The sequence below is a fragment of the Temnothorax curvispinosus genome, unplaced genomic scaffold (genome assembly GCF_003070985.1).
Source record: "Temnothorax curvispinosus isolate PA1 unplaced genomic scaffold, ASM307098v1 QBEX01001321.1, whole genome shotgun sequence".
In the NCBI taxonomy this organism is placed as follows: domain Eukaryota; kingdom Metazoa; phylum Arthropoda; class Insecta; order Hymenoptera; family Formicidae; genus Temnothorax; species Temnothorax curvispinosus.
In genome coordinates, this window is record NW_020211101.1 from 253,119 (window position 1) to 267,304 (window position 14,186).

A 14,186-nucleotide genomic window follows, 5' to 3' on the forward strand; every position below is an offset into this window, starting at 1 on the left:
GCCATTTTGTTACAAATGGTTGATTGAGCCAATACTGGCCAATACGTGTGAGTCCACTTCAGTGGCGAGTATAGGGACTCTACCCATGACGAATCACTGTCAGTACTGTAAATCTATATTTTACGTCACCTATACTATAGATTTTCAGTACTGAAAGTTGCTGACAGTGAATTTCGGAGCCAGAGAGTTGCGCTACTGTAATACTGTATATTATATAAAGGTGAAATTTCATGGGCAGTGAAAAGCAGCAGCAGATCGTACTGATTGGCTGCAAAATAGAGAAGTTTTCGAGTATGTATTTCTTGTGCAAGATGTGCAAGTGTGGTTTGGTGTGGTTAGTTCAGCCAGGTTCAGCAATAGAAAACAAATCTGTTGAGTGAATTTGTCATTCTTTACTCACGTCTCAGGTCTTAGCAATCTCAGATCTCAGCATTCGTCAGTAATCATAATAGTAATCTTGTGACTGTCTTATCAAGTTGTATTTACGTGGTTATCAATCAAGCATGCATTTAACCTAAACACCCACCGATAGATAGGTGGAAGATCAATTATGCGTCGTCTTGCATGGAACAGATGGATTCACAAATGAAATCGAGCAGATCTTTACCGCCGTTAGTTGAAGGTAAGATTCACGGCAGTCTAAGGCTCGTTATCAATGAGATCCTATGGGTCAGAAGAAGTCCCGGAGATATTATGGTAGTGGCCTCCTGGTGGGGTGAACATGATAACGCGCAGTTCAGGTGATTTTATAATCTTAATTTAAGCAATTTGTTTTACGATAAATATGGATTTTAATCATGGCAAAAATAAAATAATATCTAAATTAATTTTGTTGATAATATATTTGAAAATATTTTATTATTCCTGTTTTATGTAAAATTTTCATGTTTTTTTCTCAGGCCAAGAGATAGTACCACAGGAACAGAAAGAACAATTGATGATATAACTAAAGTGTATGATATAAAAACTACTGCAACACTGTTTGAAGATTATATTAAAAACTGTGACACAATAGAACTAGTAATTATTGCAGAAAATACCCATGATATTATTGGTAGAGGACATATAGGAGAATTGTCTAAGATATTTTCATGTAAATATTATTCTCAATTTATTCCGATATTAAATAACAATGGTCATAAAATAGGAAAACTACATGTTTCTTTGCAATTGACATATTTAACAAAGCATTCAAACATACAATCAAAAACACACAAATACGATAAGAAGGAAGATAGAGATATTTTATTATTTGCTATTGATAATTTACAATGTAATGAGAAGATGCCAGTAAAATCTTACAACAATGTGGTGAACACTGAAGAAAAGAAATCTATGAAATCTGAACAGATTGATACATACAATAGATATAGATCTATTCTTAAGACCAAGCGATTAGAGTTTCAAGAATCTAGGAAAAAAATGAATGAAATGGTAACAGACAAATTAGTTGTGCAAATCGTTGCTAGAGCGCAGCATCTTAGAGAAGCGATATTAAAGGAGACTTATAAAGAAGATTCTTTAACTCTGAGTGATAATTCATTGAGCAATGGAGCGTCTTCTAATGCTTCAGTAGAAAACAAAACAAAACTTTATAAGTATATTTTGGGGATGGGAATGACTCCTTCAGAGGAAAAGAAAGTTTTAAATACGTTGAGGTCAATACCTCCAAATTTAAGTTTGATAGATCTGACATCTAAAATAATTACAACTGGTAAAGACGATAATATGAGTACCGGATGGAATAAAAATTTCTCTGTAAAATTAGACAACCCTAAAAAACATGCATTGGATAAAAATGCAACTTATATTGGGTTGGAAGGTTTGTAAAATAATAGATAATGTTAAAATGTTTCTTGATATGTTATTGTAATAAATTATTTATGTGTTATTATAATGAATTGTATTTCTTCAGAGGCATATCTTCTAGATTATGTAAACAGTATTAGAATTTTTATCGAGTCCTTCATATTGACACCTGCGGGATATAGACGTGCAAAATCTACATGCTTGCAATGTACGTAACTTTTTGTTATTTTATATTTTATGAGAAGATTTTATAAAAATATGTTAAGATTTTTCTAAGTACATATTAATAAATCATATTTTTTTCTCAATTACAGATGATGTACCATTGTCACTGACATATTTTATTCAATATGATACGACATTTGGATCTATAAGGCAAATAAGTAGCAAATCTAGTAAAGAAACTAAATTTATAAGAACGTGTGCTAAAAAACAAGTGGGTCAAGGTAAAAAGTTATATTTGTTGGAAAATTATTCAAATACAAATATTATTTTTAGTTAAATGATAATAAGTACTTGATCAAAAATTAATTTTTACAGTTGTTAACTTTAACTCTGAAGGTATTTATAGTATATCAAGACATAATATAAAAAAAAATCTTCCTTTGAAATTTAAAGTTTTTGTGAAACATCGTAACCAAAAGCTTCCAACTGAATTAGGATTTGGTTTCATGAATATCAGTGACATTATAAATACTACAAACTTAAGTAGCATCCATTGTATAGCTATTGCCACGAAGGGCATCAAAATAGGTGAATTAAAAGTTATAACAGAATTAGGTTGCGATTTTATTCATTTTGGAAAAGAATTTGTTGGTGAGTATATTATTGAGATGTAGCTTTATTAGATAGACCTAATATTTTGTCAAATATTCAATCTACGTATTTCATCAGATGCTGTAATATCTAAAAAAGAAAATCTTCCTATTTTGGAGAAGAAATTTTTGACGAGCTCAAATAATAATAAATATAAAAGTGCAACGGGGACTCATTCCTCTAAATCTAATTGCAAAGTTTCGTCTGTGTCTGCCAAGCGAATTGAGTGTTTAACTAGCAATAGCAATAAAGACGTAGTTATTGCTAAAGATATAACACAGCACCAAGAACAAAGTTCAGATAATAAAAAGATTGATACAAGTAACCCAGAAAGTGGTACTAAAGATAAGGTAGGTTTTAAATGACTTAGATTAGAGCTTCTGCTGAATGAATGCTGTAATATTGCTTATCTAGTTTGCATCTTTATATTAAATGCTATTGAATATTGAGCAAGAGCTTATAAAGTAAAGCAACAAGCAATATGAAGCAATACAGAGTGAGATAATTGTAGTTTCCTATTACTATTTGTTGTTCAAAATTCAGTAATATCCTAACATGAATAGTTAAATCATATTGCAGCACTCAACTATATTCGAGACATATAGTTGTATTCTAAATAAATGTATATTATGTTATTTACATTTGATTCTAGGTTTTACTTCACGGCTTGATATATGTGGCTGAGGGTAAAGATTTGTCGGAATCTAATACCTATCTAATATGTAGAGCATTTTGGCGAGAGGACAAAGCAACAAGTCAAATTTGCAATACAAAAAATCCACTCTATCATTTTTTCCAAGTAAACATTTTTTGTCCTTTTAACAAAGTAATTTCAATTGTACAAAAGTAAACTTTACCTTAAAAATATATGTTTCAGCAAGTACCTTTAATTCACGGTACAGAGTTATTGGAGAGAATCAGAAACAATTATATAATCATAGAGGTATATAATCAGAAAAATAGTGGAACAGATAGTTTGTTGGGAATAGCAAAACTGCCTGTGCATCAGTTATACATCGCATATAGAGATCCACTTATTTTACCTCACTTATTATTATCAAAGGTAATTATAATTAATTGTATTTTAATTAAATTTTCAATTGATTATATAATTGTGTTTTCACGCAGTATCCTGTAATAAGTGTAGATGGTTGGGTTAATATTAACGATCCAGTAAGCGGGAAATTTTGCGGAAAGCTGCTTGCATTAGTCGCACTTGGTACTGCGGAACAAATCGCACTACTAGAAGTATCAAGAGGTCTAAGAAGTACCAACAATATATTACGAACGGATTATAACTATCACTGCTGTGTTCCTGACAATACTAACAATGCAATAGGCGGCCAAGAGAGTATACAGTATAATGTTCCTGAAGTGTCAAACCTTAGTTCCAAACAATCCACTCGTGGCAATACGTTCGCTTATCACATTTATAATATGCCCGATCAAGATTTGACATCTGTTGATTACAAGACTCAAGAAAGTCAAACAGATATTTCAAGCTTAAAAAATGTGAGACCGGAGAAACCGATACAGGGAGCTGAATCTTCGGAACACTTGGCTTTACGTACTTTGGTTGATCATTTGACAAATGTATTACATATTAATAAAATCAGTACAAACCAATCGGCTCAAACAGAAATGAATCAAGTTGATGAAAGGGAAATACATAGAGAATTATGCTTGAATACACTAAATAGTAATAGTCTCACTGATGATAACGATAGTTGTAATCCGAAAAATGATTTTCGATTACCTACGGAAATGTACAGAAGTGTCGGTGTCGGTGCTGAATATGACGAAGACTTAGATCAACAGCAAAATAACACTTATAATCTTTCAAACTCATCTTTAATGGAAAGAAATGCACAAAAAGTAGAATTAAATATGAATTGCAATAGTTCTTTTTTCCGATCTGTTGTTGAAATTGAATGTGCACTGCATTTGCCAAAGATTGAAGGACCAAACGAATCAATAGAACCAAGTACATACGTAACTTTTCAAGATTTAACTCATAAACTCGATTCTACTGATCAATTAAATTCATATATAGCTACAAACATATTTCCACATAGTTGTAATCCGAAATGGAATTGGAGATGCGATGCAAAGCTGTCAACAGACTTACTTTTAAACGTATGTAACTTTATATTCATGTTTTAAATGTGTCTAGTCATAATTGAATCCATGATATAACTTATGATGTAACTTATGATGTAAGCCTTAATCTATGTTCTACTTCTGTTTTTTTCCAGAATCAAAAAAGATTAATTCTCAAAGTGTGGCATTTGATTGATCCAGATGTATCTAAAGACATAAATTTAAGAAAAGATATTGTGATAGGTTTTTCCGCGATTGATCTCTCGGTTCTGATGACTGGATTTCCCACGGTATCTGGATGGTTTCATATCATGGATTTTACTGGAAAATGCAATGGACAAATTAAAGTAAAATCTCGTGATAACTTCTATCTCCAAAAGAAAAGTCTTATATCCCCTCCCCCCCCTTCACATACATATACAATAAAATTCTTTTTATTTTAGATAAGTATAACACCTCTGGATAATTTATCATCATTAGGAAAATTTGCACCAACTAACACTACTAATTTATCAAGGCAAAGTAATTTATCGCAGACAAACTGCCCACATCTGTATAATGCGCCTTGCACTAATACAGAATTAAATGGTGCACATCAAATATCATATGCAAGCCAAAATAATGACAAATATGTACAAAATGATTGTAAGTTAAATGTAGATATTGGACATAATCTAGAAGACATTTCTATGTCTTTCTTATCATCGTCTTTGAAGTGAGTGTGTGATGCCAGACGTACTATAATTTATTTTATTTATCATTATGTTGCTGTTTTTCCACACAGGTTTAATTTTGATCGATATCTGTTACAGGCAAAAATTAACCGAATTAGACGAAATCACAAAACGTTTGCAGTCACGACTGCATGATGTCACAAACACAGCTTTTGAAGATGAATTTGATAATGATTTTGATATAATCGAGCCAAACAGTGACAATGAAAATACTAATGACAGAAACATTGAGATGGCACGGTATCCACAATCCACAGTCTCTGAATACTCTAATAATGAAACGTCACAAATGCCAAAACAATGTGAAATACAGAACGATCAAAATGTCATAAATGACGAAAGGCAAACTTCTTCCATTATAAGCAGCAATAGTAATCTACATTTTGAACCAGCGTCTAATAAAAATAGAGCTATAAGTTCCGAAGCGACTGATACCGGATATTGTTCAAGTTCCAATATACGTTTCAGTCAACATCCTGGCTATTATTCCAATCAGTATCAAAATCGATATAGCTCAATGCACAATTATTTATCGGACAGTAATACAGAATATCCCGTGCGAGGTACCAAAACACATATAAATCATTTGCTTGACAAGCTTTCTTTGGACTTGCCACCTAGATCATGTTCAGAAGCAGCCATACCAATAAGAAAAAACATTCTAGAGTTATTTGCGAGTTTACGGGAACATAGAAATAACTCGCAAGACAAAGAAAAAAACGGTCGTGACATTAATACCTACACGGTGCTCACACAAACTGATAATAACCAACACGCTCACTCTCATACGACAAATTTTATTACTTCTAAAACAACCGTTGGGGAAAGCATTTCCGTCGAATCGCCTCATAACAGAATATCGACGGTAATACGTGAGGAGCTAGTCGCGGAAGAAAATAACGACAGTACAAACTGTGATGAATTAACAACTTATTTAATAACTTCTAACGTACGCCATACGGATTTGGATAACATATTTAATCCGCTTTTATATCAACATTTGATGCCAGATTTGCAAGTTGCAGCTGCTGTATCACCGGAAGGAGACGCTGTGGAACAACTAGATAATCGATACGCGAGAAGTTTCGATATAGCAATGTGCAACAGTAATCTCAATCATTCAAATGAAAATAATGCTCTATTTCAAAATAATGCACAACTGAAAGATCGGGCACGTGCTTTAGAATTTGATAAAAAAAAGGAAGTTTTCGATTTAACATCTTCAAGTATATCAGAAAATGTCGATAATAGTATTGACATGACCGTCATTTATAAATCTAGCGAAAAGGATTTAAGATCAGCTAATAGTATGGAATCGACCGCTATTCCATCACTCAATGGCTCGTCTGTACAAGCCGAGGTCGAAATAAAAGACTATTCCATCTTATCTGAATTATCTGTACCTGGAGTGTCGAGACAAGCACCTGAGGGTGGAAATCCCATAGAGGAAGTCAAGACATCCTCAGTGGCAAAGAGGCAAAATGATACCCAAGATGTATCAGCAGACAACTAAATACTCTTAAATATTTACGAGATTTGTAATAAATTAGAATATGGACAAATTATATATATTTATAAGTGCATTTTTTAATAATATGACATAATTGTACGTTCTTTACAGTTACACCAAGCTAAATTTTGAAATAGATATTAATGTCAATGTTATTATGAAATATTTTAATCAGGTTTTTTATTGAAAAATGTAATACGTTGGTAATATTTTTTTGCTTGAAAATCTCACGTTTAATCTGAACATCTTATTTCAACTATTTGAAACTAAAGTATACTTACATTAACTGGTATACTTTAACTTAATTTAAATTTTATTTATCATACATACTTTTTTAGAAGTAAATATAATCTTATTCCGAAGTAACTCAGAACTTCTACTGACTGATGACCGTTGTATACGTAATAATAATGTAAGATAAATATTGATGTGTCAAGAGTTTTACTATCCCGGATATTTAAACTGCTATATATGTTATTTGAAATATTTACTATACACGTATTATCGTACACATATTTTTATATAATCTTTGTGTATATATAGTGCCTAAATATATAGATTTACAAAAATGCAATGTATAAACATTAAGAATAAAATAAATCCAATCCACGTATAAGAATTTTTTTTTCATGTAAAGTAGAAGAGAACGGCGGAAGAATAGTATTGAACAAAAAACTGTATATTTGAAATTAAAAAAGTATCGTATAATTTGATCTGTCTTAATCTTTTGAGTAAACTGAGAGATATGTTTCTTTTCTTGTCCATTGTTTCATCGCAGCAGGATTGATCAGCCATATCTTTGCATCAGTGCCTTCATGAATGTGAATACTTGAACATGTTCTTATTTTCTACAATTACATAATTAATCATTTCTATCAATTTAGTTATCTATATACTTACACACATATATGTATGTGTAAATGCACAAATGTATGTAACACACACATACCCAGCATATTCCCAAAATTGTCAAAGATAGATTTTACAAAGTGTCTGCTACAAATTTTATCAACAATTATATTACAGAGATATAACAAAATACGAATACAGTTGATTGCAGAAACAGAGCGAAATCTGCTACTTTATCATTTAAATAATCCATTAATAGACTGTATCACTTGTATGATTATAAAATGACAAATTCTACTCAGTTCCTGCTGACAATCAGCCAACGTATTTTGTTATACTTCCGTTAACAGTCTGTTGACGAATTTGTAAGCAGTGAGACAGTGAGAAAGGAGATGGAGAAAGATTAAAACGTAATAATGCTAAAAACTTACACGAAACGATTCAAGTTTCTTCTTCTTAAATTTTGTTTGTTCCTGAACTTCTCTTGTCATGCAGATTTTACATAAGAAGATTTTATTATTCAGATGCCAGTAATCTCCCATTGGTAATTTGCCACATATCTTGCAGATATCCGTGTTGCGATTGCAACACTTGAAATCAACACCAAGTCGCATTTTAACTCTACCACCAAAACTATGTTGAAACGTAATACCTTTTATCTCCTTGTTGACATACGTTCCAGGCCTAAAGCGATGCAGTGCAGTACTTTACTTCGTAGAATATGTTTTGTTACGTATGAAGACAAAATTTTTTAAGTACCCTGGATTTTTATTGATATCGAAGATCCTTCTCTTGCTGGTAGATGCAAACGGATATTTCTGCGTTTTAACATGTTTAGAAATGCCAGAAACGTAATCGGATGGCGATATATAATCTTCCACGTGAGCGACAGGTTTGGCGAATCGAGCGAGGCCACTGTAACCCCTTTTGCTGATACTACGAGAGCACGGCTACCGACAGAGAGATGACAGAGATCAAGTGCATATATTATATGATTTTGTGCCCTTAATATTAAAATGGTAAATTGATGTAAAAGTTTGTACCTTGGTCTTGATGGCATTAAAAGATTTTAAGATGTCGTAAGAGCCAGGTCCTATATTAGGGTAATCTTCCACAGTGTAGTATCTCATGAAGGGACTCATACCACTTCGAGAAGTATCGCGTGGTTGTCCGGAACCGAAGCATATCCTTTGTCGTTTTAGTTTCCGTATTACATATTCGAAATCTGTGTCAATGGAAAACAGCTGCATAATCCACCCGATTTTAATCCTTTTGAGAGCCACCTATACACCCTAAACCCTCTCTTCCCTATCCGTAGATTTACGTTGTTTTAACTATCAACACACCTTTATTGAACTCGATACGAGGTGTCTTCGCGGTCTTGTATCTTTTACTATGGTAACGTTAACAAACATAAGAATATCCCTGTTTAAAATAGTTTAGCCGAATATCTCGAAAACTGCAGCTCGACAGGAAAAAATATTTCAGATAAAAGTTGTATGATCTGAAGGGAGATAAAAATAAATTTTCAAAAAAATCTATATATTTTCCAAGATCACACGAAAGTCATAATTCCATTTGTTTAAATGGAATTATATGATTTTTTCAACATAACATTCTGATTCTTCTTCTAATCTGCATCATCATGCATTGATAGTTTTGTGATGTAAAAATTATATGATGGTTATACATACGTGTGTATAAAAAGTACCGGGACGGCAGTATATCTCGAAAAAGCGTTGTTAAGCTCATTTCTCTGAAATATAAAAATATATTCGAACGTACGTACGTTCCTCTCACGTTTTGTGCGAGAATAAAATTGTAATTTCGCGGGTATCAGCGCCCTCGAGCACGCGCACGCGCACGTGTGCATGCACGCGCGGCGCCAACGAGGGATTCCTCTCGATATCGTTATATTCGGAAAATCTTAGATAAATTTTAGCGAGTGGACACGTCGCCGTTTACGCTCGTAAATATGCGAAATCACCTATTTCGCGCGCGCGTGCGGTTTAATGAGCGGCAGAGACGAAATAGTAGACGGCGGGTAAGTGGCCGGCACAGGAAGCGACGACCGACTCGAGATGTCACTTGAGCAACCTAGTGCCGTCAGTCGCCGCAGGTCGATGGTGTTGTCCGTACCGACCGACGCGACGGTCCGTCCGTAGCCGCGCTCGCGATGCGTCCACCGCGGTGTGTTTCTGCACATGGCCGTAGTGGCCGTACCGCTCGGCGGATCTTCACGTTGCTCCGCGGCTTTCGGCAACCCGCCACTGGTAAACGTGCGTTTCTACGACCAATTTTACTCGCCGTGAACGAAAAACACGTGTTTCTTTCATTGAAATATGCGAAAAGCACCGATTTTCGTGGCGGTAGAGATACTCGGCCGATGAGAAACGTAGGATTATTTATCTCACGTTCGCTGTCATACTCTCTCTCACTCTCGTGTGTTCTTACCACGGCGCCTTTTTCCATCGCGACTTGATGCGATGCGACGCGCCGCGAATAATCGTTTCCTCAACATCGTGAGGAAACTGATTTTTCTCATCGTGATTATCGCGTTCTTTGGGCATCCTTTGCGAAGAAAAATTATTCAGACTACACAGGCGTCGCGGTTATAATCGTCGCGCGATATTCAAGGACATCGAAATGTCTCGAATACTATAGCGGGGGCTACATCTCGCATTTTCTATTCTGTAACTTTCGTAAGACGTTCTTCATCACCCGCGCAAATTGGCGATATCTCCATCTGTTTACTCTAATTTCTATAACTATCATCGAGTTTGTGCAAAATATTTTTTTCTTTCAACTATATTTGCGGGCAGTGATAATTTTTTTCTAAATAAAATAGACTTAATATATTCTACGACTAACAAATGTAACTTTCTTTAAAATTATATATCTACATATTATTTTTAACAAGATATTATTTTTTGTAGGATTGTATTTACCATTTTTAAGAGAATTATATCATACTTTGCATCCACCATGACTACATCCTCAGAAGATGTCCTGATGCAAGTGAGTCAAGTGCGTTACAAAAAAGGAGATGGTACTTTATATGTGATGAACGAACGAATAGCATGGATGCTTGATAACAGGGATACCGTATCTGTGAGCCACAAATATGCCGATATTAAATGTACGATCTCGAGAACTTACGTAAATATAATAAATTGATATAATTGATTCAATAAATGTATTATCTTATGTACATATATATATATATATACCATGTACATCATTGTAAATCTTTGTGAGACGATGTAAATATATGAATTACATATTAATCGATAACGACGATTGACTTCTTTGCAGTGCAAAAAATATCACCAGAGGGAAAATCAAAAATACAGCTGCAAGTGGTATTACACGATGGTACGTCGTCTACATTTCATTTTGTAAATAAAAATGGACAAGAAGCGCAAATTAAAGATCGTGATGATGTGAAGGAATTATTGCAACAGCTATTACCAAAATTTAAACGGAAAGTTAATAAAGAGCTAGAAGAAAAAAATAGGTAATATGGTTGAAACGTTTTAATTTCAGCTAATGTTTGAGGGGTATACAATTCGTTGTATTCGTAATTATTCGTAATTAAGAACAATTTATATTCACAAACACATTTTTGATTTTAGAACTCTTCAAGAACACCCTATGTTACTTCAATTATATCGTGATCTTGTAATCACGCAAGTTATTTCATCTGAAGAATTTTGGTCACAACATGCTGCAGAGTATACACAAGCCAAAAAGATTCAACGTCAAGAGATAGGTGTTAATAGCGCTTTTTTGGTAGGAATCTTATGCCGATGTTAGATTTTTTCTTAATGACAAAGAAATAATGGGCTATGAGAACCGTCGCAAGGTCGGATATGTGGAAATTATATTTGCTGCTTTTTGTCACCCTCTTTGATTCCCGCTGTCGAGTGCTGCGCGGATGCTTGTCGGACATACGCGCCGTAATACATACCTTTATAGAGCTCTGAACGCGCACCTGACGTTCTCAAAATGCGAATTCTAATATCTGCGCTTGCGTTGTGCGTTAACCCATTGCGATACCATTGTATGCGTGCATAATAACTTTGTGCATAGCCTATTGCGATACCATTGTATGCGTGCATATCAACTTTTTATACACGAGTCACTGAAGAGGGCCCGATTTAGGGCCGAAACGTTTGAATTTTAATGTACTGACTAAGAGTCTTTAAATATACGTTCCGCATATCCGACCTTGCGACGGCTCTCATAGCCCATTATTTCTTGATTTGTTTTTACTTAGAGCCTTATTATACATTTGTTTATTTGCCTTAATGTATTATAAGTACGCAATAATGGATTGATTGAATTTTTTAGGCGGATATTAAACCACAAACTGATGGTTGCAATGGATTAAAATACAATTTAACTGTCGATGTGATAGAATGTATATTTAAGACTTACCCAGCTGTTAAAAGGAAACATCAAGAAAATGTGCCTCATAAAATGTCAGAGTCTGATTTCTGGACGAAATTCTTTCAATCACATTATTTTCACAGAGACCGTATCAATGCTGGGACCAAGGATCTTTTTACCGAATGTGCCAAAATAGACGATCAAGAACTTAAGAAAGATCTTCAAACCGGGATAAATGATCCTTTGGTAGATATTACTTCCTTTGAGGATCAAACACTGGATGAAAATTATGGAAGCGGATGTAGTAAATCAGATAAAACATCGGGAAATATTGTACATCAAAATATGATCAAGAGATTTAATCAACATAGCATAATGGTTATGAAAGCTAGCACTGCCAAACAGTCGATGCAAAACAATCAACCACAATTAAATGGATCTGCACCATCTGCAAGTAAAGTAGCAACGAACGAACTGGACGATGGACCAAAGACTAAAAAAGTACAATTTTTTATTCTATTTTATATATTTGTAATTTTATATTTAATAAAATTAAGGATGATTCGTTTAATGCTTTTAAATATTCTTTACAGCATAGAATACAAGAAAAGATAACTTATGATGATCTTGACCAGAGCTGTGACGTAAATACAAATAATGGAGCACCGTTAAATTTGACGCATATAGATAGATATTTGCATGGACCTGTACCAGGATACGGAAATACAGAACCAACTTCGGAAGAATTGTTCGTTACATTAAATCACTTAAAGAAAGAAGCTTCTGGATGGATAGCCGGTAGTATGTTACCGCGGCAAACGGCGACTTCTTTAGTTAGTCCGGCTGCAGCAGTGTCAGCTTTAGGTGAATTAACCCCCGGCGGATCCTTAATGAAAGGTTTCCGAGAAGAAAGTCTTGGACGTAAGATATTCTTTGAAGTATATCCTCGATATTAAAAATGCCATCTAGTAATTAATATTCAATCCACTAATAAATTATTATTAGTCAATTTTTTTTTGCATCCTTTAATAATCGATGTGGAACTGAAGTAACAATTTAAATACATATAAATAAATATAGATAAGTAAGTATTGTATTTAAATACACATTGTAGAGTTAATACCGAAGGATTTAGAGAAGGAATTACGTAACGTATATGTGTGCGCATGTGAGCTATTGAGGCATTTTTGGCGAAGTTTTCCTCCGACAACACCACAGCTTGAAGAAAAAGCTATCAGAATGCATGAAGCTTTACACAGATTTCATTCTGCTAAATTAAAACCCTTTGAGGTGAGTAGATGTTTATTTCTACACGAGTTAAGCCGGTATATATTTACTTTTACGAAATTCATTATTTTATAATATACAATTTCATTTCTCTCAGGATCGTGTGCAAAGAGAATTCTCTGCGGTTAGTCAGCACTTGACGAGTCATCTCAATCAATTGTTAACCACCGCGTATAGGAAGTTTGCGGTATGGCAACAGCGAAAAATGCAAATGAGGTAGCCCTTCGTTAAAATCCCATAAAACAGTAACGTAAATAAAACAGCAATATTGGTCACATATTGCATTTCTTAATGTTACCGTAATTAGATATTAATGTCGATGTATCTTACAAGAAAAGGAAAAAAAACCAAAGCTATGCCGGGTCCACGCGTCCTGGCTACCACATACTGTTTATTTATTATTGTTTTGAAACACGTTTAGAATGATTTTTTTTTCGAATTTCTTTTCAAACTCGTCCAAATCCAATCGCAGTCGATGATGTGTTAACTCACAATTATTTTCATAAAAAGAATGTAATTTACAGCTTATTTATTTATTTCTAGTAGACTATACGATATGTTTGAATGCATATATATATATATATATATATATATATATATATATACTCATTTAAAAACGCACGGACGGAGGATTTTGAAAATGTCTCCTTACGCTGTGGAAAACGTAATGGATTTGTAAATTTATGCGA

The 14,186-nt window shown here is 33.9% G+C and overlaps 3 protein-coding genes across 5 annotated transcripts; 2 read left to right on the forward strand and 1 right to left on the reverse strand.

Annotated features, from left to right (window-relative positions):
• Window positions 1–320: 320 nt before the first annotated feature.
• LOC112462191 (C2 domain-containing protein 3-like) lies at window positions 321–7,578 on the forward strand. The gene is made up of 12 exons (XM_025027824.1): window positions 321–740; window positions 900–1,822; window positions 1,916–2,017; window positions 2,124–2,255; window positions 2,350–2,625; window positions 2,704–2,975; window positions 3,278–3,424; window positions 3,503–3,688; window positions 3,754–4,761; window positions 4,881–5,072; window positions 5,169–5,440; window positions 5,538–7,578. The coding sequence occupies exons 1-12, from the start codon at window positions 565–567 to the stop codon at window positions 6,970–6,972; spliced, it is 5,121 nt and encodes a 1,706-aa protein (XP_024883592.1). The 5' UTR covers window positions 321–564; the 3' UTR covers window positions 6,973–7,578.
• On the reverse strand, window positions 7,265–9,160 carry LOC112462197. Its single transcript, XM_025027834.1, has 4 exons — window positions 8,862–9,160; window positions 8,578–8,768; window positions 8,250–8,502; window positions 7,265–7,817 (listed from the first exon to the last, which is right to left on the reverse strand). The coding sequence occupies exons 1-4, from the start codon at window positions 9,066–9,068 to the stop codon at window positions 7,689–7,691; spliced, it is 780 nt and encodes a 259-aa protein (XP_024883602.1). The 5' UTR covers window positions 9,069–9,160; the 3' UTR covers window positions 7,265–7,688.
• Window positions 9,161–9,945: 785 nt separating this feature from the next.
• On the forward strand, window positions 9,946–13,772 carry LOC112462260 (general transcription factor IIH subunit 1). Of its 3 annotated transcripts, none has more exons than XM_025027951.1 (8): window positions 9,946–10,097; window positions 10,755–10,957; window positions 11,134–11,335; window positions 11,454–11,610; window positions 12,172–12,711; window positions 12,804–13,131; window positions 13,325–13,500; window positions 13,595–13,772. In XM_025027951.1, exons 2-8 carry the CDS (start codon window positions 10,804–10,806, stop codon window positions 13,715–13,717), a joined length of 1,680 nt encoding a protein of 559 aa, XP_024883719.1. In that variant the 5' UTR covers window positions 9,946–10,097; window positions 10,755–10,803; the 3' UTR covers window positions 13,718–13,772. The 3 variants fall into 3 exon arrangements, with proteins under 3 accessions (XP_024883719.1, XP_024883725.1, XP_024883729.1); XM_025027957.1 differs by having other exon boundaries at window positions 9,946–10,091; XM_025027961.1 differs by lacking the exon at window positions 9,946–10,097 and adding an exon at window positions 10,115–10,213.
• Window positions 13,773–14,186: the final 414 nt, after the last annotated feature.

Excerpts from the sequence above, each read along its gene's own strand:
- LOC112462191 (XM_025027824.1), top strand. The coding sequence starts at position 565 with ATGGAACAGATGGATTCACAAATGAAATCGAGCAGATCTTTACCGCCG. Across the intron at positions 1,823-1,915 it reads AACTTATATTGGGTTGGAAG|AGGCATATCTTCTAGATTAT; the intron begins GTTTGTAAAATA and ends GTATTTCTTCAG. Across the intron at positions 2,018-2,123 it reads AAAATCTACATGCTTGCAAT|ATGATGTACCATTGTCACTG; the intron begins GTACGTAACTTT and ends TCTCAATTACAG.
- LOC112462197 (XM_025027834.1), bottom strand. The coding sequence starts at position 9,068 with ATGCAGCTGTTTTCCATTGACACAGATTTCGAATATGTAATACGGAAA. Across the intron at positions 8,769-8,861 it reads TTAATGCCATCAAGACCAAG|CCGTGCTCTCGTAGTATCAG; the intron begins GTACAAACTTTT and ends CTCTGTCGGTAG. Across the intron at positions 8,503-8,577 it reads GATATCAATAAAAATCCAGG|GCCTGGAACGTATGTCAACA; the intron begins GTACTTAAAAAA and ends GCATCGCTTTAG.
- LOC112462260 (XM_025027951.1), top strand. The coding sequence starts at position 10,804 with ATGACTACATCCTCAGAAGATGTCCTGATGCAAGTGAGTCAAGTGCGT. Across the intron at positions 11,336-11,453 it reads GAGCTAGAAGAAAAAAATAG|AACTCTTCAAGAACACCCTA; the intron begins GTAATATGGTTG and ends TTTTGATTTTAG. Across the intron at positions 13,501-13,594 it reads CTAAATTAAAACCCTTTGAG|GATCGTGTGCAAAGAGAATT; the intron begins GTGAGTAGATGT and ends CATTTCTCTCAG.